Source organism: Orbicella franksi, chromosome 6, assembly GCF_964199315.1.
Source record: "Orbicella franksi chromosome 6, jaOrbFran1.1, whole genome shotgun sequence".
In the NCBI taxonomy this organism is placed as follows: domain Eukaryota; kingdom Metazoa; phylum Cnidaria; class Anthozoa; order Scleractinia; family Merulinidae; genus Orbicella; species Orbicella franksi.
In genome coordinates, this window is record NC_138150.1 from 5,809,845 (window position 1) to 5,835,241 (window position 25,397).

The window sequence follows — 25,397 nt, forward strand, 5'->3', positions numbered from 1 at the left end:
CACTGACCAAAAGATAAAATGTGTTAAGAGATCGTGTTAATCTCGCCTCGGGACTCGTGCGTTATCGTCAAACCGCCCGTACCGCAGACGAGATCTTCCGGCATTAATGAGGCCTTCTCTTGTCCCCAAGGGCCGTTATCAGTATTACCTCACTCAGTAAAAGGCGCGAAACAAGATAAGCGGACTCACAACTAGCCGCAAGTTGAACTTGCGTAGAGACTTGAATGGGGGCCGAACGGACTCGTAAGTTTCCTCGCTAGTCGCAAAAACCTATTTCAAGGCTACATATCCTGCATTTCATTAGCTAACAGGTTTCTAAAACAACGAATGGACGTTACTCAACTTGCGTAGACTTTGGGTGGCGAAACGGTGAAAGACTTGCGTCGACTTGCGTGCAAATTTGATCTAGACTAGAGTGAGCGCAAGTCAACTCAAGCCCACCCAAGACCTGGCGAAACGGAGTCGCAAGGAGGCCCAAGTTTTCAATTTTCGTCTACTTGCGAGTTCGTGTGGCCAGGACTTTAGGTGGGAAAACGCAGATCGTGTCAAGTTCCCGAGTGCAGCAGCGAAGTCGTTGCCACGCTAAGAAGAGAGACGCAGGAAAGGAGTTAAGAGAAAGATCTGGGAACGAGTAGTTTTATTAATAGTTCCTTTGTGAGTTGCACCTGTCTCGTCGACAAACACAGAATCTTCTGAATGACAGTTGAAACAGATAAACAAAAGCGGCATGCTAATATGTGTAATAATAGCTTTTTGTCACTTAAATCTATAAAAACGAATTCAGTTTCATCGTGAGTTTTTCTAAGCCCCAAAATAAATCGATCATTTTCGATAGAGCTCAGCTTATTTATTCTAGCAACGATGAAAGCATTTTTCATGGAAGATCAAAGTAATAAACGTTTTCTTTTACGACATTTCCAGAGCAAACAAAGACATGCAAATGGCATAATGGTTCCGTCTTGTATATGACATTCAATTTCGAGCCAAGCTGTCAAAAGAAAACATATGGCTAAGAGGACGGCGATATTCAATGCTTGGAGAGTCCGTTTATTTGCGAAATAAGAAACAGTAAGTGGAACACGCTAACAAGGTGTTAGGCGATTTATGGGTGTGCAAATCGGTTGAGGACTTGTTCAGTGGGAAAAGCGGCTGTGAATATTTACTTTTAGCGAGAAAAACCGGCAAGAGAGCTTATGACTTATTGATACTACCCGACTTGACTTCCTTTTAAATTTGAGTGGAATATTTAACGAGCAACAATTATACGGTTGCTATCGTGTTGCTAAGCTAACAATTTTTCGCTTGAAGTCAAAACATACAGTGTAAGGTTTTGACTCGCGAAGTTTTAACGGGGATTTTTTAAGGTAGCCGCGAAAAAAAAAACATTTCGGTGTCGGAAAACTTTGTTTGAATAAGCCGAGGCAAAATGGCTTCGTCGATAATTGCTGGAGTAAACGTCGAAGATATATCAAGACATTTAAATTGTTCTCTCTGTAGAAGGTTGATTCGTACACCGAGACTTTTGCCATGCTTACATTCATTTTGTCAAGTTTGTGTTCAAAACCTGGCTGAGAAACTCGCGCCGAACGAATTCCTGGCTTGCCCGCTGTGTAAAACAGACGCGAAGATTTCAAAGGAAGAAGTGGAAAACCTGCCGATAAATTTCTTTTTGGACAACATGCTTGATATTGCGTTGATAAATTCGAGCGACAGAGAACCTGTTCCTTGTTCGAACTGCGACTCGTTCAATTCAGCCGCGACTTCTCGATGCGTGGATTGTGGGGAGTTTCTTTGCGAGAATTGCTACAATGTCCACAAGAGAATTCGTCAGACCAAGGAACACAAGATTTTGACGATTTCCGAGCTTCTTGCCAGTAAAACCGGGGAGGACTTACACAGACCAGCGTTTTGTAGAATCCATCACAGCGAACAATTGAAATATTACTGCGAAACGTGCAACGAGGCAGTTTGTAGAGATTGTGTTTTAATGGAACATCGTCAGCACAAATATGATTACATTAAAGATTCAAAAAAGATACAGAAACAGAAGGTCGTCGTCGAGAACCTGTTTAATCAATGCTCTGAGAATATTCCAGTGTTAGAAAAATCGATTAAGGAAATACAGGGAATTTCCGATACTCTTCGTGGAAGGTTAGCGGCAGTCAAGGCTGAAATCAGAGAAGCCACTTTAAAGCAGATAAAAGTTTTAAAGGAAAAAGAGAGGAAACTTCTGATGGAGGCGGACAGAATTCACAACGGGAAAGCGACCATTTTGAGGCGGCAAAAAGACCAACTCGAGGAAGACTTCGCAAGGTTCAAAGCCGGTTGCGATTTTTCCGAGCAGGTTTTGAAGTACGCGAATGAGGTCGAACTGCTCTCACTGAAAACACACATCACTGAAAGGCTAACAGAGTTGAACAGCACGGAACTTGACTGCCTTCCGCACGAAAACGCGGAATTAAAATACGAGGTGAACAGCAAAGAAGCCGAGGCTGTCGTCTCTCAGTCTCTGGGAAGTTTAAAAACAAGCGGTCCACATTTGGTGTTGGAAGATATTGAGATACCGCCTTCCACGAATGGAAGTATGAGCGAGTCCGTGGAAGATTTCCGTGAAGAAGCGCCACTTTCCGTGGAAGTACGAGATCCCGGCGGAGTCCTTCTTCCTCCGGAGACAATCCACCAAGGTAAATTGTTGCTTATTGGTAAAGGAATATTAAAATTCATTTCAATTGATTTAATGCAATGTACCTCCCAATATCTATTTGAAGCATTCCCTCGGTAGTATACCTCCCAAAACGTAACCTGAGTGTTGTTTTCACCCATTTGAGTTTTCTCTCAAAATATTTTAATTGAAATGGCCATATTTTGATATAACAGACCGTGCGTTATAGGTTCACTTAAGACGACTACTTTTTCAAAAATAAATTCTTCACATGTATTTTCACTTATGGAGAGACTTCAGAAAATATCTTTAAAAAAATTAAGAATGGATAAACAGATTTCCAAAAGGAATGGTTTTGCATTGACTGACTGCGAACTTTAATTTGTGCCTTTGATCATTTCCTTGCGACTTTCTACAGCTGTTATAAAAAAAAAAATTTAAATCAACAGTTGAAAGATTTAGTAACTATCATGTTAGTTTGCAAATAACCTTTTTGCGGCTTCTTTAAATGAACGAGAATTTTGATCTCTCTCCCACTAATTGTGAGAGAATTATCTTGATGGCTTATTCTGATTACGAGCCAAGATTTTGCCTGTACCACAGCAACCTCTAGATAATACACATATATTATGTGTTGTTCGCCGGGGTACCGTTCGTCTATTTACAATTCCACGTTTCATCAGGCTCGACCTTGTTTCTAAGTTGTTAATTCATAATAGGTCGAGTTTCTCAGAACCAGTCTTCAACGTGTTATAAGCATTTGCTTTTGATAAGACTTCACGCGTTAGCCTCAGTTGCAAGCTAGTTCCAGTCCAATACCGAGAAAACGAACTCATCACCAGTCTTCTTGTCAGTGTGTTGATGCTATGGAGAAATTGGATATCAATCTGTATCCTTTTTTCCTTTTTTGCAGCTGACGGACAGTCTTACACAATATATCATCCGTTCTTCAACGGCACCTTCTCGTTCGCTGTGTTCGTGCGTGGACAGGTTGTGGAGGGCTTTCCGCTGGACATAAACATCGGGGACATCAGGCCTCGTGTTCGAAGCGCCAAGAAAGCTATCGCGGGGAACGGGACCAAGTTTGGTAAATTAGGAGATCCCCAGGGTGTGGCAGTTAGTGAGGAGGGGAACGTGATCGTCAGCGACTCGCGTAATCATCGTCTTCAGGTGGGTAAACTTCTGTCGATCATTACAAAAATTATCATAAATTGTAGGTGCGTAAATTAGGAGTGCGCACCTCTACTCTTACTCTTGGCTTTGATCTTTGGCCAGCATTTTTAGCAACAAAATTTTAAATTAAAAAGCTAAGCATTGCGGTAGTGATTGTTTTGTTTGTATTGGGCAATGCACAAATTGGATGTTGGATTTCTAACTTTTTACCAAGTTTTCTCAAACTTTTGAGACCTTAATAATTAAGGTATTTATTTTACAGCTAGACAGGTGTCACTGGATCTGTTCAGGAGATCTATCATCATTGCCGTTTTTATCTGTTTGTATAAAAGGTGTTTGACATGGATGGGAACTTTCGCTTCCGGTTTGGCTCGCCCGGAAGTCGAGATGGTCATTTCCAGTTTCCCAGCGGAGTTGCAGTGACCAGCGAGGGGAACATTGTTGTAGCGGACTCAATGAATAATAGAATCCAAGTAAGTCATCTACATAGAAAGTTTACCCAGGGTGACATTCAAAGGCAATCCTAGTTGCTGGATAGACGGACTCTTAAGTCCGTTCCTCACAAGCGACACAAGCATAAGCATAAATAAGCATGAAAGAAGCCTTTGAACTAGTGAGGACGGCCATAAGCATAAGAATATCAAAACCTTGCGTTCTTCTTAGGCTTGTCGCGTTTATGTCCAGTGGGGACATGTTGGCATAAGCATAAACACAAGCGAAAGACTTTCAACCAATCAGCGAGCGCTTTATGGTTATGCCAGCAATGTCCTCACTGGACATAACACCGACATAAGCATAAGAACACTTATGCTTATGCTTATGTCGCAGCCGTCCTCACTAGTGCATCAGCTTCTTATACTTATACTTGCGTCGCAGGTAAGACCAGGATTTAGTTGCTGGACTGACGGACTGCGGACTGGCGGACTGATTAAAAAAAAGATCACATCCAAGGACAACTTTCCTATTACTGTGCGTAAATGACGTACTAACTGTACTGTAAGTGTTCTAATCAGTACTACTATAAAATTATTTTGCAGATATTTACGAAAGATGGCAAGTTTATTAAGAAGTTTGGCAAAGGAAGTATGGAGGGAGAGCGCCTCTATCAGCCTTACGGTGTCGCCTTAGACACCCAGGGTCGTATCTTTGTTGTAGACCGAGGAAATGCTCGCGTTCTTGTGTTCAATCGGGAAGGTCAAATAATATTGACATTCGGTAGTCTTGGCGACGGAAAGGGCCAGTTCAATTGCCCATCAGGCGTAGCAGTGAACAGTAAGGGTCACGTGATTATCACTGACTTCGGAAACGATCGCGTTCAGGTGTTCAGCTCGAAAGGCGAGTTCCTGTTCAAGTTCGGAAAGAGCGGAAGGGGCGACGGCGAACTCAATTGGCCCACCGGAGTAACCACGGACGCTGACGATCACATTATCGTGAGCGACTCGTACAATCATCGGATTCAGATGTTCAACGAAGACGGCTCGTTTCTGACACGATTTGGAAACGAAGGGAACAAGAGAGGGCAGTTTAAAAGACCCGAGGGAGTTGCTGTTACGAAGCAGGGAAATATCGTTGTTGCGGACTGGGGAAATGATAGAATACAGGTTTTCTGAAGCTTTCAACCTGAAGGAAGCTTGCAGATGCAGACCTTGGTGTTGTGACGGTGCTCAAGCCGACAGCTTGGCTAAGTAGCCAAAATTTCTGGATAGAACGTTGTAGTTTGCTCTCCAAAGTCGTCCAAATGTGTGCAAGAAATTAAATGAATCAGTTTATCGATGCGTTTACACAAGAAAGGAAGATTTACAACATCGTACACTTTAGATACTTGACATCGCCTGTATGGGAGTGTATTTCATTAGAGATTTCATTTCTAATAAGTAATGGTGTTATGTTCAAAGCATACTGATCGATATCTATTCAGATAACATTGTATTTTTACAAGGGTATTGCAGTGAGGACACTCGAACCGTGAACACTTGACATTTTTTGTGCGTTTTTTTAGTGACGAAAGAATGAAGGTTCTTCATATAAACGTGGGAGCAGGCTCAACTTTGAGTCACAAGCGCGAGCGAAGCGATCCGGCGCTCACTGCTCGCGCGTGTGCTCCCCAAGCCCAGTCCTCACTTGCGACGCAAGCATAAGCATAAGAATGCAAGAGGCTTATATGCGCTGATGGGGACGGCTGTGCCATACATACATGTAAGCATAAGCATGAGAATATCAAATTATGTTTATGCTTATGTCGCTATTGTGTCCAGTATGGACATGTTGGCATCAGTGCAAGCAAAAGACTCATCTAATCAAGCCCGGGCCTCACTTGCGACGCAAACGTAAGCATAAGCACTGGCCTAAAAGAAGCTTATGCGCTAGTGAAGACGGCCGCGACATAAGCATAAGCATAAGAATATCAAAGTATGATTTTGCTTATACTTATGTCGCTATTATGTCCGGTGAGTACTTGGTTGGCATAAGCATAAGAGAAAGACTTTCAGCCAATCAGAGAGCACTTTATGCTTATGCCAATTCTGTCCACACTGAACCGTGGTATAACACCAGCATAAGCAAAAGCAGAAGGCTTATACTCACTTACGGCCGTCTCCACTAGCACTTAAGGTTCTTGTGCTTATGCTTGTGTCGCAAGTGAGGATCCGGCTTTAGTGTAAAAAACGTTAATCTTTTTAAAATTATATGAAGAACCTTTATAGTTCTATAGTCACCAAAAAAATGTAGAAAAAAGCGTCAAGTGTTCATAGCTCGAGTGACCCTATTGTGTCAAAGAGAGATATCTCCTTAAAGATTGTATTAACAGTAATATTTTTAATAATAATATTTAGTCAGAAAGCTCCCCTCACCGCAGTGGTTTTCTGGGAGGTCCTGGAATAAATTAATTAAAATTTCTAAAATAATTATTTAATAATTATTACTAAATATGGTAAGATACTTAAACAATAAGATATTAAACAAAAAAGGTTTACTCTCCCCACCCCACCCCCAAAAAAATCATTGAAGGTCTAAAAGTGTTAAATAGACATCTAGTGAGTTCCAACGCTTGACATTGTTTGTGTTAGATGAGAAAAAGTCCTTTTTTATTACTTATCAATGTCTTCTAGAGGGACCTTTCGTAATTTAAGCTTCGAGTCCTTGGAAAGCTTATACCTCTCTTCGGAGATAGAGTTTATCTTTATCTCTCTTGGGAGATAAAGTTTTACCGCTTAATCCGTCATCAGGAAAACATGTGACTGGGTAAAGAATCGCCAACTTTTTAAGATATTAATGTCTAATGCTCCATCTAGCACTCAAAACAGTTGGCGGTAAGTTACCTTAGCATTTCATCGCTTTTCACGAGGAAACTGCATGCAGGGCGACTAAAGGAGATAACAGGGAGGAGCCAGAGCCTTCTTATCATTTTCGCGTCGTTTATAATTTTCTCATTACAGGCGTCTGAATGGGGCCTCAGGAATCTCAGTTATGAGTTAAATTTTCCGCGATTTCTCGGCTATCAACTAACATTTCAGCCTATCTCTCATTCATCAGTAAATATTGCAAATCTCAGACCCCAGCTAACCGATAAAATGGGTGTAACATCTCAGCTGAAAGATAAAAACTTGACGCCGCAGCTACCTGTCGTTTGAGTCGACATGGTCAAAGTTAACTCTGTGGAGTAGGGTGGGGATAAGAGGGGGGCGGAAGTAAGGTGTGACTTTTTTTCTTAAATGGTTGGGAGAAGCAAATAATAATTTCAACAATTTCGATAGAATCAATTATCCTGCCCCATACTCCCATTCTCAAGCTCTCTTCTCTACGCCCCACGCATCGAGGATGCCTCCCCGTTTCGATTGGCTCGGGCGTCTCGCTAAAAAAAGCTCTAGGGTATGAATAGACAGCAGTTTTAACTCTATTCTTGTCATTAAGACACAACGACAAGTTTTAAATTTCCATTCAAATTAGAAAAAAAAATTAAACCGAATGTTGCAAAGATGTCACGATAAGTGCTCAAGCTGACAATGAATGTTTCTTTGTTTTAAGCAAGCACGCGATATTTTGTGGACAAAGGATGAGTCGGCGCTGCGCAAACACCTTGAGTTTACACCCCGACAAAGAAGAGCAGTTAAACTGCGAGGATCAAAGAGGGATCAAAGCACTATATTATAGAAATAATGTTAACTACAAAAATTTCTAGGTGTAGCAATTGACTCGCGACATTTGCCGAGCCTACAGAGTTTGAACTGAAAACCAAACAATGACCTCTTCTTCAACGTTTTTTATTTGTATCTTTTTATGTCATTTTATACTTTTTTTTTTCAGTTTTCTGTTTGTTATATATATTGTATTGTCGAGATCAAACACTACGATCTCCTTGTACCTTTAAATGTGTGTGTAACTTGTAGTATCATACCAACGATTGTATAAGTTGATCGAGCCCACTGACATGAAGTATATGATGATTTCTCCGATCGATATATTTTTATTATACAGAAAATGTCTTCCCGTCAAACCAAATAGAATGTAATTTGCGAAGATGGTTCAATAACTCCACTGAGTTGTTGGAAAGACTACTGAAAAATTCTGTCTTTCTAATCAGAATAAAGGGTGAAAAAAATTAACAGCGTGGATTAAACAGCAGTAGGTGCTAGTAGGAGCTTGCGATAGTAAGCGTTATTTTTCATATCTAAGATTGAAAGGTAGAGGGTTTTTTTTGTACCACTTAGAAACACGTCATGTAGATTATCATGCAAGAGGTTAGAATGGCTTGTAGACCTATGTATGCAAATCAGTGCACTTGGAAGTCAAACCACAACAGGTCAATTTTGGGTTTAGGCCTAGATTTAGCCGAAGGAAATTTTATATCAAAAAATGTACTGAGATAAAGCGTTTGACGTGAATTCTCGCTGATAAGAATCAGAGCCAGAGGCACAAAGTGGCTAGACGAGCCCAAAACGTCGCCGGTTTAATGGAAGTGCACGAAATTCAATTTACATTCCCTCAATGTGATCTACATATTGGGCGTTTCAGCTTATAAATAGCTAAGTTATTTTGTTTTCAATTTGCCTCCATGGGTTAAGCTCCCAGTTTTCATCTGCGTGTGTTTCCGAGATAGACCTTTTAGAGATTAAAAATGGCTATTGTTGCGGAGAATTCCCACAGTGTTAATTCTTGTCTTTTTCTAAATAAAAAGGTGGTCTAAAACTGAATTATGCCTGGCCTGGCCAAGCGTTTTATCCGACATTAATTATTCATGACGAGCTCTGACGTCATAAATATGAATAATTGACATGGACTACGGAACAATATGGCGGACGGCGAACCCATTCATTCTGTTTACCCGGCATGAACTGTCGCTTTAGGATAACAATCAAAGACCTATCCTGTTTCAGAGGCGTGTGTTTTGTTTCAAGACCGCCGCTTCATAACGCAATGAAACCCTGAATCAAACTGAAGGACGGGACGGTAGAAACATGGCTTCGAATGTCGAAGCGAACTGTCGCGGGAAGAATAACAACATTGGGTCAATGCGGCATGGCCTATCTGGTGGACCAACAAGTCTTCCGATCACAGAGGGCGAAGTTTTGATTGAGAGTGAATTTCTGGAACTCAACAGCCAGCTCCACTACTCTAAGACGGTTCATATCTTATTGACGGACGAGTTTGTTTTCGTTAAAGAGATGAGGGACCGCAGAGATTCTGAAGCGCGTGTGCTTCAGTGCGAATCTGGCAAAATTGTAACGAAATTTCGTCGCTCAGATGTAAGCGTCAAGGTGTGCGAGGGCTGCCCGTTTACTTTCAAAGCTAGATGGAACAAGGAGACATCATTGTGGAAAACGTACGAGCTCTGTGGGAAAGAAGAAGTCTGGCCCAAATGGCTGCGGAGTTTCAATGTCGAAGAACCTCAAGGACGGTGCATGATTCCCTCTCACAGCATTTGTGAAATAGAGTGCGACTCCGACTCCGATGATGGTAGCGATGACAATGATGGCGAAGACGTTCAAATTCCCGAATGCTCTTTTCCTCTGAGCGTCGATCGAACGATATCCATGTGGTCGATGTCAATGCTAAACCCGAGCAATGTCCGCAGACTAGCCATTACTCAACATCACCGACCTTCGGTTTCCAGGCTTTCTAGGCTAGTGAGCAATGGTTCGAGCGACGACGCACAGGATGTTTTAAACGCAGGATCCTTGTACCGATCGAACTCGCATCCTCGCGTATCTCTCGTGAAACCTTTTCGTTGTTCTTCGTTGCCACACGTTGGTGACCTGGAGAATGTTCGAGTAGATTCTGATCTAAAAAATCACGGATGTAGAACCAGGGGTGAAACTAGCGCAGATGACTCAAATCACGCCCTGAGCTCAGAGGCGTTACTAGAACGAGAGGATACACCAAATACAACCTTAGCAACATTGCAGCAAAGGGTTGAAAACCTGCGAGCACATCCATCCAATCTTAATTTTGTGAGAAGGGGTAAAGGGGATGACCCACCATGGGATTCCCTGGCCACGCCCAGGTACCGCCGGAAACACTCCCTTAATGTGGCCCTGACCAATGAGGCCAATAGGATACCCATGCCATCAGACTCTGGCATAAGATTAGGTGCACACACCCCACTCTTTTACAGCAAGCAGGAGCAGGCACACGAGAACAAAATGACAAGTACAGTGCACGAGACCAACACACCAGAAACTTCACTCAGTCCAAACAAAACAAGCAAACTGTTGGCAAAGAGATCTGAATCCTTGCCTACTTCTCAAAAACCTGATCTATCACATGTCACTCGTCCAATCTTGGAGAGGGGAAGCAAGGAAGGCGTAGCAAGGCAACTAGACTTCAAAGATGACATGGCCGTGGATTTGAGTGACAGCAATCAGGCACCACGCAAAGACAAGATTAAGAGATTCTGGACAATCTTGTACAAGAAGCGACCAAAGTTAAGGGTGCCAATGGCACAATGTGATGATTCAGTTAGAGAAACTGACAATGATATTAGAAGTGCTGAGAGGAGTTCCTTAAATGTCTTGGATTCGGATACTCCAAATGGAGTAAACGTTGCAGGAAATCGCCGTTGTGGCTTTAGTGATAGTTTTTCAGCTACACATGATAAAATATCAGGGATCCCATCAAGCAAGGATAACCACAGGACAGTGCCAAGTCAAATGCAAAGCAAGCAAGGTAGGTGAAATTATAGGTGACTGATCAAGGTGTGGATTCTCTTTACATTCTTTGTAACCATAATTTTTGAAGCATGAGGATTGTGAGAATTAGAGGTCCTGGTCATTTCTCTAAATGCTCAAAGAACATGCTACAGAAAGTATGGTACTATGGTAATCATGAAAATTAATATATTGGTGAAGAAAGTGAAATGTAGTCTATAGTGAAAGACTTACTTGTCTGGTGCAAAGTCATTTCTACTAGAAAGAGTTATAAACATCATGTGATTCAAAGGAAATTATCCCCTTTGCCCAACCCCTCAACCAGCCTAGGGCCAAGTGAAAATAACTTAAGTTACAATCTGAATACTGTCCCTGTAGCTGAACTTCTTGCTTCATAAAGACTTCTCAAACTAATTTAGTAATTCATCAAGTTTAAACAAAGAAATTTTAAAATTGTCACGGTGTTTGGATACATGTATATGATCTTAATTAGCATACATTTTTACAGTTTTATTTCTTCCTTTCCCTCAAAATTCATCAAAAATTTGCTGCTGCATGCCATATTTTCATCTTCCCTCGGCATTTGGAAATCATTTTTTTTCTTGATACTATAGGGATTATTAGAAGATTAATATTCTTTGCAAATTAGAAGGTTGTGCTCCTGATGATTAGACAATGTCTTGTCCAACTTGTCATACAAAGTCATTGTGTATTTGAACAGCACCTTAATTAATTAAGTTAACGCTTGACTGCTTGTAACAATTTGGACTGCTAATACTTGCAGCTTTTGTTATACTTACTCTGGGTTTGCAACCCAGCTGGTCATTTCCTGTTTTTGTCAACTAACAGAGAGTAGTAGGCATCAATAAAACAATACTGTCTTTCCTACATTAGCCTGACATTCTCATGACACTGTGTCAAAATGAACCTCATTTAAATTGCAAGGAGTTGCAAAGTCATCATTGATCAGCAGTGAAATTGTTCTTGCTTTTTTTCTGTAGATTGTCTATCATTCTACTGAGGAGAATTCGATCTTCAATCACAGTGTTCTTTCTGAGATGATGAATAAAATTTTATGAGTCCATTCCCTTGTAGTGTACATGAACCTACCTTTTGAATTTTGTTTATAAAAGAAAAGACATTTTCACATACTGTACAAGTACATGTACACACAGTCCCCACTACAGTGTGTTTGCATAAATTATGGATTGAGTCTATAAAAGATATTTGAGAAACCAAGGATGAATCACTGCTAGAGTAACTTTTTTTCAGTATACTTCCTGCAAGCTGTGTAACTTAATAGCTTTTTTTTTTCATTTGTGGACAGTGAATACCCTAGTTTTCTTGTAAGAATGTGTGTGCTAAAATTCTCAGATAACTACAGCTGAGGTATTGATCACATGTACGAAGGGAATTCATTATATTTGATTATTGCAATAAACAAATTATTTTGATTTCTTTCTCTTCCTTACAGTATTTCTAAAAGAAATAGAAAACATTCTCCATGTCCCTATCAGGTTACATATTATAGAGTCTCTTTGTGAAAGTTCCAAGGATTTTTTTTTTTAAAAAAAAAAAGCCTTGTAAACTCTCAACTTTATATGGGTTGTGTTCAGGACTACAGAATTTCATGTTCTGCTTAACTTTAATTTTGTGTTTGCTCCTGTATATAACTTAATGGAAACTCAAAACTATTTCTTAAATTTTATTTTCTAATGGTGCAAAGTACTTTCTCTTGCCATTAAATTTCATTTTTGTGGTTGGATAGTTACATATAAAGTATTAGTTTCATGAAATTAATTTTTTTCTTTTACACAATGAAGAAACGCTTTTTGTGACCTTGCCATTATTTGAAGTTCAATTTTTAATTTTTATTAAAAAGTTAAACTAGATACTGTTAATCGCAATGTCTGTAACTGTGAAATTTTTTTAACTTTATTGAATTCTGATGCATTAAGTTAGTTTTTAGTCACAGCTTGGTGCCAAAAGCTGTCTTTGAGTCACTCCTATAAAATATTTTACTTTCCATGTTGGAGAGACTTCAAAAATGAAAATTTTACCCTTGATAATATTATTGATAACTTGGTGCTCATGAAAAACAAGGGAAGCTTTAACAATTTTAGGGCAAGAAGTTGTAGTAAGTCGTAAATTTTTTTTCCTTTGTGAACTAATGTCTTACATGTATTTTTTACATTTTTAATAATTAACTATTTTTCTAATGTATGTAGTTCCTGTTTTGCACTGATTTGTTATTTTGAAAACCACTTAGCTTACCATGATCAATCCATGTCCTGTTTTCATTTTGTTCTGATTAAAAGCATTCTATGTTATACTTTGTAATTTATTAAATTTTGTTCATGAATATGAAGTCCTTCTTACGGTAGTCATGTTGAAAAGACATTTTGTAGATAACACATGATTTTCTGTGACAATAGACAGTCTTGCATTTAGAAAATTGATTGCACTCTCCAGCGCACGAATTCAAATTTATTAAATTTCTTTTACTGGAGTCATTTAATCAGGATGACTGCTCAAAAGTTTCAATCTACACCAGCTTCAAGAGTTCTGTTACCTTCTTTAAGACAGTGGCCTAGAGAGATTTAGATTTTATAACCATTTCACAACGTTTTTCAGTTTATAGCAAGGCTATGAATTTTGTTGTGGTTGTCATTGAAGTTCACATCAAGCAAATTTGTGTTTTGACCTGGGAAAAAACCTGAAGTCATTATTTACTGTTTAAACTGGTGCACTGTACCATTATTTGTTTGAAGCTACTAGTATTCATATGTAAATTGCTGATGCAAAATTGTTGTCTACTTTTTAGTAACAGTGTTTCATAATAATGACAGTTTCATTTTATCCCCTCCATTCATAATCTCACTGTGCATTCTAACTGTTAATTGATGAGATCTCAGTGTGTGACCATATTCAAAAAAATGCTACCTGTACATGAATGGAGACACAATCATTTCCAATAATATGCACCACACAAGGTGGTTCAAACTTTACATGCAAGTTTGTACTGTTGTGCATAAAACGTCACTGTGTGGTTGTTCAAATGAAAGATACTGAGCCATACTTTCATCCAGCAATGTTTGTTTTTCCAATTTTAAAGGAGCTACGTCTCGGTTTGTGCATCCTGAAAAGTTTAGCCTGAATTGGTCAAGTCCCTTGTTTGTAATCTGTGATAATCTTCTCCATCCAGCTTACTCCGTAATTTATGGTTTATTATTATCACTTTGTTATTTTTCTACATGTATCTTAGTAAAGTTCTATTTTCAGGCTTCCTAGAGGTAATTTTGTACATGGCCAAACTAATTCAAAATATTGTGACTCCTTTAAGTTTTTGCAAAATGAAGTTTGAATTTGTTTTCTTTCTGTTTTGAACTTGACACTTCTTGTACTAGGAGTGAAAGGGTCGAGTATTTGTGCGTGTAATAAGAAATTGTTGAGAGTTTTTAGTTGCTACGTTTTTGCTTTACAACATCTTTAGCTTGGTATGTGCATATCCCTTTAACTATGTACAGTTTGCTGTTGACCAATCAAAGGTGCTTGTCTGGATTTAAGTCCAAATTTACGTGACAAGATATTGGAATTTTTGACATTTCTGTCAGTACTGGAATCCCAGATGCCTCCGGGAACGTGAGAAGTCTAGGTCTGAGGGGGCTTGTCAGAATGCCAATAATGATATCTTCGGGTATCTTGTTTTGTTGTTGAGGTTTTTATCTTCTGCTGATCAACAAAGCAGGAAGCAAGAACACATTCTGGGGGTTCTTTCCTTAAAAGCACAAGTGCCAATGAAGAGAAAATATTGGCTTTACTGAAGCTATTCATCTTGTCAAAACATTGTTCCACTGATCAGACTCAGTATTAGTGTTTTATTGTGTTTCAACAAATCAAAATTGAAACCAGGTTTAACAGAAGCAAAAGCTACCCAATTCCATTGTATGGATGAACATCAGGTCAGGTGTCAGTGTGAAATCAATGCTAAATGCATTAGCAGTAATACAAATACCAATTATATTAGGTCATGACATATCTTGTGAAATAAGGACAGCTAAACCCCTCAGGTTTCAAATATCACACATGGAGCGGATAGCACAGGCCTTTCTCCTAACATCTAAGAGGTGAACTTTCATAATTTTCACTCCTCGACCTAGTAACTTCTGGGAATGGTGTCTTTCTTGAATCAAGACTACATTGACTTTTTGATCCTCAAAATCAAGCAGTTGGGTATTTCAAACATGTGGTGTGGATCAAAGAAGTCTTATGTCCTCAATCGATCCTGCACAGAGCTTTCACAATCCTCAGCAAAAGAAAGGAGAGGTTCAAACCCATTCTGTTTTTCCATACCCTTGTCTTATTTTAACCTACTGGAGAATGATTTCAAAGGTGAGGAATTTCATTGTTTCCTTTCCTCTTGTACAAATGTACTACATTGTTTCCAACTGATAGTGCTATGACCATGTCCGACCATGTTTTATACAAGAATGTGCAGAGCTTTGTGACAATAGTTAAGCTGGATTGAGGGATTTGCTTGTTGTGGGGTACATGTAAATACATGAGATAATGAGAAGAGTCTTGGATTTTTTTGATCTCCAGAATCATGTTATTTCACAAGAGTCACACATGCGTATGACTGACTGTAGCTCCCTGCTGTGGCAGACTAAGCTAGAGAACTGTAGTTTAATATCATATTGACCCATTATTTATCATGCAGTGATGTTATGTTGCCTAAAGAAATATACCAAGACAAATATTGAAGAGTTATAAATATAAAATGTTGCTCGCACACAAATCACCAACTGGTACAAATGAAGTTACCTTTCTTCAGGTTGTCTGTGTTATTGTGTAAATGTTAAATTCCTCGGTAGATGTAGATAAACGTTTATTTTCATTTATTATTTATGTTTCTTCCCAAGGGAATAAATTGAATACATTTTTCATCTACCTGAATTCAAGCTTCACTGCAGATTAGCATCTTAGAATTTGCATCTCAGTTACTCAGTTAAGAATTTGAACTTTCTTGTGACTTTATGTGAGTGTACATCTTTGGAATTTTTAAAAATAGGTAAAACTAAGGAACAGAAATTTGACTTTTTTTACAATGATGACCCAGATTTTCTGCCAGTTGAAATGATATAACTTACTTGAGATTGGGAATCTTTTTTTTTCTATGAGGCTGTACATAGTAATATTTTGATTCATGGTCTTAAAATTTGCCACATACTGGTAGGTTTGTGTACTAACATATGTCTATTTTGGGACTTTTAGCCTTGGTGGGTCTGTACAGGTCCGAAGTCTCATATGTACAGAATATATTACTGTATAAATAAACACAGTATTCCCCGACTAATTGACAATGTTGATAGATATGTTCCATCTTTGCCTTCACCCTTGAGTGCGATTCAGTGAATTCCAAGATGTTTCAACTTAATACTGTTTGAATTTAATAGATTCAAGCTTTGTTCGTAGCAGAAAAGAAATTTGAATAGTCAACAGTAAAGATTCGATGTACTGGTAGTTCATTTGATTTGGTTGTGGGGAGATCCAAAAATCATATATGCTAATACAGGAAGTTGGAATTCCTAGCCTGGGGTTTTCCTTCCCTTAAAGCACAGCAAGCTACCATTAAATAAATCTTTCAGTTCCTTTTAGCTCTGTTTAAGTATGAGCAAGATATAGATGGAAGTAATTTAGAAACAGTGCTTACTACTGGTCAAAACAGCTATTCAGTCCTTACTCTCTTTCATCCATGTATTTTTAATGTTATTTTTGAGAATCATGGTGTTAAAACTTAGAATGGTGACTTCTTTACTTTGGTTACCAGTGTTTGCGTGACAGCATTGATTGATAAATGTGTTATTCTTGAAGAAATTTTCATTCACATTTTGTAGTTGGAAGTTGCAGCGGTTTCTTAGAGCACACATTTTGCCAAGATTCTCATCCTTAGTTTCAGTAGTAACACTTAAGCTTGTGGTAAATAAAGAGCTGTAACGTTTGTGAGACTAAAAAGGAAGTCAGAGTGTGCTTGGGGTTTATTTACTGTGACCCTTTCAGCTCAAGGCAGGATTTAAAACTTCCTCAGGGCCCCAAACATAGCAACACAACGGCTTGTTATGGAGCGTAGATGGTGGTCCGGATGGATGTGTTTATACGCTGGGATATAATTTTTTAAGATCATTTTTTTTTTTTTGTCAAAGATGGGTAAGGTCCTGTTTAGTGTTTAGAAGATTTTTTAATTATGTCACCATTTACTCACCATAACTGCATGCATAACAAAGAATCAATGATGAAATAAGTTGTAATGCGTTATTGTTTATCGGCTGGGAATGGGATTGTCAGAAACATGCTATGAGTTTTAAACTCATAAAATATTTTGTTTTACAATCGATATATCCATTCGCTGTTGCTGAATCTGTATATACCTGTGAATTGAGAAATTTGTGTAATTGTTATTGAAAATTTAGTTTGTAAACAAGTATCTCAGTAGAGCAAAATGTTCATGGCCTGTGTTGTGTTGAAGGTCTTGAATTTATCAGGCAAGAACACATTTTAGCAGTTTAGCTAACTTGTTTTGCAATCACTATATCCATTTGCTGGTGCTGAGTCTGTATATACCTGTGAACTGAGAGAATTGTGTAATAATTATTGAAAATTTAATTTGTAAACAAGTGTCATGTTAGAGCAAAATGTTCATGGCATTTGTTGTGTCAAGGGTCTTGAATTTATCAGACAAGAACACATTTTAGCAGTCGAATTAAGTTGTTGAGCATTGTGAAGGAAGATTTATGTGAATTTGATTTTGGGGTTTCCATCCTCATACTGTTAGTATTACAAATATTCATATTTTGGTTGCATACTGAAGTATTTGCTTATTCAATCTTTTATTTTGCATTTGTCTTAGAATTTTCTGGAGTTGATACCACTCCTATAGGAAGACCAAGTTTCTCTTACAGTGGTAAGATATTTTGAGGGCTTTGTTATAGCATTATGCATGAAATATGTAAAACCAATGCCTCTGTAAACCTGTTTGGAGGGGGGTAAGTTTTTTTGGCGGAAAGGTCTGTTTGATCAGTTATTTTGAGGTTCATGGCTAAAGGGCTAGTGCTGTGAACTCTGGATCCAGTGCTCTGTGTACATAGGCACTGTGCTGTGTTTTGGTCTTCGGCAAGATACTAAGGTCTTCTCTGCCTTACATGTGTACGTCACACAGGAACACAACTAGGTGCCGAAGAATTGTTGAGGCCCCGACAGAATGCGAGTAGGAGCGGGGAAAAACCTGTAGTGGACTAGCATCCCTTCCAGGGGAGGTAGCAATACTCTTAGTTTCCTGTTATTGTGGTCAAGTTCTAAATGCCATTTTTTGAGCCATGCCCTCTCGCTAATTTTACAACCACGTTGTAAAGTTTCAACTGCAATTTTTCCTACATATTTAACCTGCCAAAAAAATGCTTTTGCCAAACTTAGCCCAAATGTTTCTTTCTCGCTTCTTTATTGGTGCATTCTTATCTCTCTCTCTCAATTTGCATTGTCTCTTCATTGTCTATATCTTCGTCCTTCCGCCGGAAACATTGTTGTTTGAAGATAACACTGCATTTTAGAGTTCTGGTTTTCCAATAATCTTGTTACAAATTCCCGTTAGATCCATATTGATGACTCAAGTGCACATGTGTTTTAGACCTTGAGCTTACTCGAGAACTTTCCTGCACCAGACATGACAACATTAATCATTCAGTTCTTAGCCGCAGGCTTAATGCATGACTGAGTTCTTAATAGTAATTATTCTAATTTATACATTAGAGCAACAAACGTCAACTTGTATGCCGTAAATCGATTCGCCGAAACCACTGGCATACACATTTAGCGTTTTCTCGAACTTTCTGATACATACTCGTTCGAAAAGCCTGTAAAAGGAATCTTCGTTGTCGTTTATTGAGGCACCAGAAAGAAAGCATAAGTTTTTAGAAGTTTGGCTGAGTGTTGACTTAAGAAATCTGTAGATTTATACGTGATTCCTGTTGCCATTATTTTACTCGCCATTGTAAGTAGGAACGCCCTTGTTCCTAACGTAGTCTCGTCAAAATATTGTTCCTTCACTCATAACATAATACTTACGCGCCGTCAGTAGGATTTAAGTCTTTTTGTTCGGCGAATTGACGCATTCACCTTATTGACATGAAAACAATCCGATATTTGTTTTTCGTGACTAAAGAAATTTCTAGTCGGATTAGATTATAGTCGGGGCAGCGACTTTTATGATTTGCTACCCACCTTTCGTCGCTTATGTTTAGTTCGCTACGAAGTGAACAGCAAGGACTTTGTAAAACTCAAGAACATCTCTTTCTTCAATGCATGTTCTGGTTGTGCCGGTTCCACGGCACATAACTCTCCGTCATCGTAGTAAGTATATTTGTCAAATGTTTGGTCTCTTGAAACGTTTTTTTTTTTTTCATACAGCAATTATGTTTATTCTTGTTGAATTCAAATCAGGTATTAGTATCGAGACTTTCTTTTGGGGTTGTATTTCTAACTTTCGGAGCACAATTTTTTTTTTCGCTTTAAATGTGTCGTTTCGTGATCTTTTTACTAGAAATTTGCCGTGTTCCAACTCGCCTTTGCATTATTTTGCTTTGTACCCGTTGCAGCGAAAAACTGTTTTCAAGATTTTTCGCACTAAAATAAAAATTTTCACGAACCCAGCTTAGCGTGGAGCGAAATCACTGACATCGTTCCTCATTACAATATTGTAAATTTATCAAAAATCACGCGAATGTTTTGTAGAGCTTTCGGGCACGCAACCTTGTCACGCTCGAAAAGTGATGCATTTGACATAACGTGACACAGCTCTGCTCTCAGCTCGCAAAGCGCGTGACGTTTGCGTGGCAGCAAGCAATTAAGGTGTGAGAACTTTGTTTGGTCTTATTTGGACATCGCGTTGTTTTCCAATTTTTTATTAGTAATTTTGTGAAAACGCCGAGCGGTTCGTTGCTACATCAAACTACTCTAGCTACTTCTTGCGTGAAACAGCGTTGGGGACAAACGATGAAAATGTTTTGTTTCGTAGGTTATTTCAACCGAGGTATGTGGAGATAATCTTCTCACCGTTTGCAGTCATTTGCCGTAATTTTCTTTCGTGTGAAAATCTGGTTTTTAAGTCGGACAAAAATTTATCTCATTACCCGACCCCTCAGTTTTATTGTTACTGAACAAGGGGAATCTGTACGTTAATCACTATTGCAGACGGGAATTTAACTAAGACGTTAAAAAGAACTTTCATTGCAAAATCGCGTGCGTTTTCTGTGAAATTTGAATTCTTATGTAATTCGAAAGGAAACTGCCCACCGAAAAGATATACCGGCACCGCTCAAATCAATAGGATTATTTTAAATTTGTTTTTTTCGTTGGCGAGTAGATTAGAACGACCACTTAAATTGGCGAAATATTTTTTTTCATTAGAACCCGAACGTTTGATTCCAATGGGGCTCCAAAAATAAAGTGATTTTGTTTGACGGTTTTTCAAGTCTCACTCGTTATTTTCTAATAAAAGTGTCGAGCCAGGTGTTCATCACTTCAACATCATTTATATCTTTTCAGTTAATAACGATAGCCCTTTGATCTTCACAATGCCGATTCCATTATAAAATGGCTCGAGCAGACTAGATCAGCGTGGCGTCTAGACAAAGTTAGCGCGTGCAGGCAGCAGGTTTTTATTTCGCGGTATCTTTCGGCGGCGCAAATCACAACATTTTTTTTTGCAGCACCGTCGGAAGTTCTTGGACCGCGCACCGCTCCTGGGGGCTTCTTGGTTGGGTCTTTTGGAGACACTTTGAAATAATTTTGTAGTGAATTCAAATGACACGGTTCTGCGGTCTTTAACACTTTGATATCTCTTGAGAGTTAATCAAGATTGTTTTTACTGAAACAAGCGCAGGTAGTGTTTTGTTAATTTATAGATGAATGCCCTCTTACTGAAATTATTTTTAGAGAGCATATGTCAAAAGAATTGCATTGGAACTAAACGAATCGTTTTCGTAGAGTTAAACGGATTGTGTTCCACGATGGGTTTTCTGTCGTTTATTGACTGCCATTTTATTATAAATATGATCTTGATTTTTATGCATAATCAAGGTATAATTTTCCAGCTTTTTGAGTTAGACTTAAATTTTGCCTCATGGTTAGTGCGCTCGACTCCGGATCGAGCGGTCAAGGTTCGAACCCTGGCCGGGGAACAATGTGTTGTGTTCTTGGGCAAGACACTCACAGTGCCTCTTTCCACCCAGGCGTACAAATGGGTACCGGTGAATTTAATACTGGAGGTGACCCTTTGATGGACTAGCATCCCATCCAAGGGGGAATAGAAATACTCCTTGTCACTTCATGCTACAGAAACCGGGATAAGCTCCGGCCTGATTGGCCACTTGGCTCGTATGCAGACTTAACCTACCATACTTTGCCATTGTTGATTTATGTAAATACGTTTTTTTTTTTTTAATTTAAGGGAGCATGAGAAAGAAAAGGCTCGTCAAGAAGATCTTATCACCGATCTTCAAATCTAGTTCCCAAGAGGAGGATATGAGCAACCAGGCCTCAAGTCCAACAGGCGAGGTTCCTCAGAGCCCGGACGTGGTTGACTCTAACGTCCCAGACCTCTCTCAGCGCCTGATTGATATTGACGCCTCGCTATTTGCGCGGGAAATCACGCTTATTGACAAAGAACTGTTTATCAGAATACCTTGGCCGGAGCTGGCAAACTGTGGCTGGATGACTAAAGACAAGGTAAAGGAGAATCGTCAAGATCTATCTTGTTTTACTTTATATGATTCAATTTGGCGTCCGGGCGCTAATTACTGTTGGTAGCTTAAGGCAGGACGCTTTTTGGAGAGGGCACTTTGGCTGTGGTCTAAGGAAAATTACGAGGAGCCCAAAGGTTCCTAATCATGAAATCCTGGGTTTGAGCACATAAGCTTGTATGAAAAAAGCAAGATATTTCCGTCCGCCCAAAGGCAAGAGTTAGTCGCCTGTGGCACCCGCGCGCTTCTAGAGGTTAGCCCTGGCACTTATTAGGGATGGGGTGCCTAATTCAGCTAATGTTCTCTGCTAACAAAGATAATAATTACCTATTTCTGCATCACAAGCAATGTGCCGATTGATAATATTTGTAATTATTTTTTTGTTTGTATTTCAGTACGTGACTTCACCTAACGTTATGGCGATGGTGGAGTTTTTCAATCGCGTTGCACTTCTTGCGGCATCTGAAATTTTATCTCAGGACACGCCTAGTGGACGAGCTAGAGCGATCTCTAAAGTCATCCAGGTATTTAAAACTATTTACAGCCCTTGTTAGTACTCGGTGAATTACCCTTACACCATATAATCGCAACTGCAAGGGCAACATTTTCACTGATTACAGTACAGTGAAGCCTCCCGCAAGCGGATATTTTTCGAACCAGTTAGTATTTGTTTGGCGACACGTTATGGAAATAAATGCTGCTGAATCCTCGTTAATGAATTAGATGCGTTTTACTTAAGACTAAGTTACGTAGTTTTATAATGCAGCTTGTTTTTGGGTTATTCTAGTATTGTTACTCGGCCAATGCGGACCTTGGTATACTACAGGTGTGCTCATCCCTTTGAGATGTTAAGAGAAATATTGAGTTGTATCATTAAGCAAGCGGATCTTGGTGTCATTCTCGTGTTCTGAAGTTTTCTTTGCGGCATTTTCCTTTCCAGATTGCTGATAAGTGTCATCTCTTAGGAAACTTCAATTCTCTCAAGGCTCTGTTGGCTGGTCTCCAGTCCACTCCTGTCTACAGACTGAAAGAGACCTGGAAAGAAGTCCCTTCAAAGAGGAAAAAGTAAGCCACGTTTCTCGTTTGACAATCTACTTTCTAAGGAGAGTGAGGAGAGGAGGTAATTTGTGACACCATCGTGTTGTTCGGTGGAGCGGGGTTGAGGTGGGGGGGGGGTGGGGGGGGGTAGGGAGTAGGGGCACAGCTCAGTGCGGTTCAGGGAAGTGAGAAAGGGCTGCAGTTCCTAGTCTAGATTATTATTTTGGGTCTTATCTTTGGTTATCATTTTTCAACGCATATTTATCTTTATCACCGTCCATTTGTTTACAGGAAGTTTCGCGATTTGTCAATCCTCATGGGAGAAAGTGACAATTTCTCATTGTACCGCTCAGAACTGTCCGCCTGTTTGGAAAATGGTCCGTGTTTACCATTCCTTGGGAATTTCTTGACTGAAATTGCTCAAACGCACACATACCTGGCTTGCAAAAGAAAGAAATTAATCAAAGGAGGAAAACAGTCTCCGTTGATGGGGCGAAACGACAAACTTGATAGGACAGACGGAACCATAATGAACGGTGCAACTCCAAAACGTAACGGCATGACCGAGAATGGCGTGACACCAGACTGGCAAACGTCACCGCGTGACAAGGAAAATGTCACGCACGAGAAAAGCGAGAAGCGGACTGCGAAAGTAAAGCGGACGCCATCACGAAGCAAACTGTGGAGATTTCACAATCGTCAGAGCATAAACGACAGTGGTGTTATGTTGAATCGCAGCAGGAACAGCAGCACAGAGGTGTTGGACATTCCTGATGGAGATCTACGCAAAGGTCTCACTTCGAGCTCAGATTCTGTGATCACGAGCTCAAGTTCGCTCAATGAGAGCCCTCGTAACGCGACCAGCGGTAACTCGCGCACGCCCAGTAGACCGCCGCTGCTGAGGAGACTTTCTGAAACGTCGACAAATCACAACGGGATCTCGTTTTTGATGAAGCCGAAGAGACGACTGTCGGAGACTAAAACGGGCGAGAGTCGGCGCTCGTTTCTTAAAGGACTTGTTCGTCGGACGCCGAGTAGTCAGTCCGTGAAGGAAGGCAGAGTGTCGCGGGGATCGTCTTCGGAAAAGCTCACGGTCAGCCTCAGCACACTGTCGGTCACAGAGAACTTGAACAATTTAAAATTCAAAGATCTGGCCAAATCACAGAGTAGTCCATCGGTCAAGGAGGGAGGGAGGCTGTCCCCTGAGCTCAGCCCAGGTCCCCTCGACAGATCACCTGATATCCAGGTGAAGCTCTCGTCGAGTAACAATTCTTTCGTGGAGGACACGCCGAACACCAGCAGTCACGCGTTACAATCAGGTAAATCAAAGGTTTGACCACAATTTTATGGCTAGTGGCTGCTTTTGACTGGCTTTGTCTTGTGACTATTTGTTAGTTCGGACTGTTCACAGGCTATATTTATCTACCCGAAACCCCAGTGTTGCTGATCGAAGCACTCGTGTATCGTATTTTACATATTTAGGTGACGTTTGTTTTCTTCCCATCAAGGTTTGCTTTCATCTTAGGGAAAAAGGGCGGTGAAGAAAAGTTGGAAAAGTTAAACGTTGTCATGATCCCTGGCTTCCCTGTTTTTCCCAGGATCCCCGGTGATAATTTACTTTAACCTTCCCACAGTCATTAAAATTTAATTTTAGATCTCAGGGTTATAAATCCAGTGATGCGTTTCTAAATTTTCTTTTTTTCTGTGTTTGTAGGCACGGAGAAACAGTTGTGGGTTTACCAGATCGCTTCAATCCAATACGACTTTGTCAGTCGTCCATTCGTCCGCCATTTCCTTCTGAACGCTTCGTTCAACTCTGAGGAAGACAACTACAGGCTCTCGCTAAAACGGGAAACTCCAGCAAAGAAAACTGCAAGCTGACCCACCACTGCAGGCTCGCACGAGAGCGTTTCCCATGCGCTGTCACCATGGCAACCGAGACTTGGAATCAGTCTTCCTCTTCGCAAATTTTTTTCCTCGATAAAATTCTGTGCATATCCGTACTCATCTCGTTTCTACTCTCTCACGGCCAAAGAGGACTGAGTTGGTCTGGAGAGTAGAGGACGACCCAACTCAGGAACTGAAAGCTATTATATGTTCACATCCATAGTTTGTGAAAATTGACACTGTCGACTACAACAAGAAAAATACGTTGTCGTTCCCTTGCAAAAGCATCGTAGTACTTTTAATATACTCTAATATAGAATACATAAAGTTATTTTATGCATTAAGTATGAAGATTTATTTTAATTGGATTATAAACGACGTTATTTTTACATTGAAACAGACGTAAACTACCTCAGTGGTTTCATTATATTTTAAAAACATCTTACTTATCTTCTGTTCCCTTGTAATTATTCCAAATGTTAACCTCACACTGTGCATCGTATTATTAGAAATTGTAAATATTTTATTAAGCAGATTATCGAATATTATTGTTGAAAGCAATAATAAATATAAAATCAGCCAAGATGGTACAAACTTATTAACTGATATTTTATTTCCGTCGGTGCTAATAATAAATTGCCACCAAGGTTCAAAGCAGGCTGGCTTACGGTCAATTACAGACGACTGTACTGGTCTGTCACC

General features: G+C 39.7%; 2 protein-coding genes across 3 annotated transcripts; both read left to right on the plus strand.

The window, feature by feature from the left end:
• Nucleotides 1-63: 63 nt before the first annotated feature.
• On the plus strand, nt 64-7,738 carry LOC145490071 (E3 ubiquitin-protein ligase TRIM45-like). Its single transcript, XM_081469179.1, has 4 exons — nt 64-2,684; nt 3,576-3,832; nt 4,168-4,308; nt 4,873-7,738. The coding sequence occupies exons 1-4, from the start codon at nt 1,427-1,429 to the stop codon at nt 5,443-5,445; spliced, it is 2,229 nt and encodes a 742-aa protein (XP_081325305.1). The 5' UTR covers nt 64-1,426; the 3' UTR covers nt 5,446-7,738.
• Nucleotides 7,739-8,867: 1,129 nt separating this feature from the next.
• On the plus strand, nt 8,868-25,056 carry LOC145489216 (uncharacterized). 2 transcript variants are annotated; one of them, XM_081468150.1, is made up of 7 exons: nt 8,868-10,996; nt 17,885-17,938; nt 21,479-21,756; nt 22,166-22,294; nt 22,711-22,835; nt 23,100-24,127; nt 24,523-25,056. In XM_081468150.1, exons 1-7 carry the CDS (start codon nt 9,289-9,291, stop codon nt 24,687-24,689), a joined length of 3,489 nt encoding a protein of 1,162 aa, XP_081324276.1. In that variant the 5' UTR covers nt 8,868-9,288; the 3' UTR covers nt 24,690-25,056. The 2 variants fall into 2 exon arrangements, with proteins under 2 accessions (XP_081324276.1, XP_081324279.1); XM_081468153.1 differs by lacking the exon at nt 17,885-17,938.
• Nucleotides 25,057-25,397: the final 341 nt, after the last annotated feature.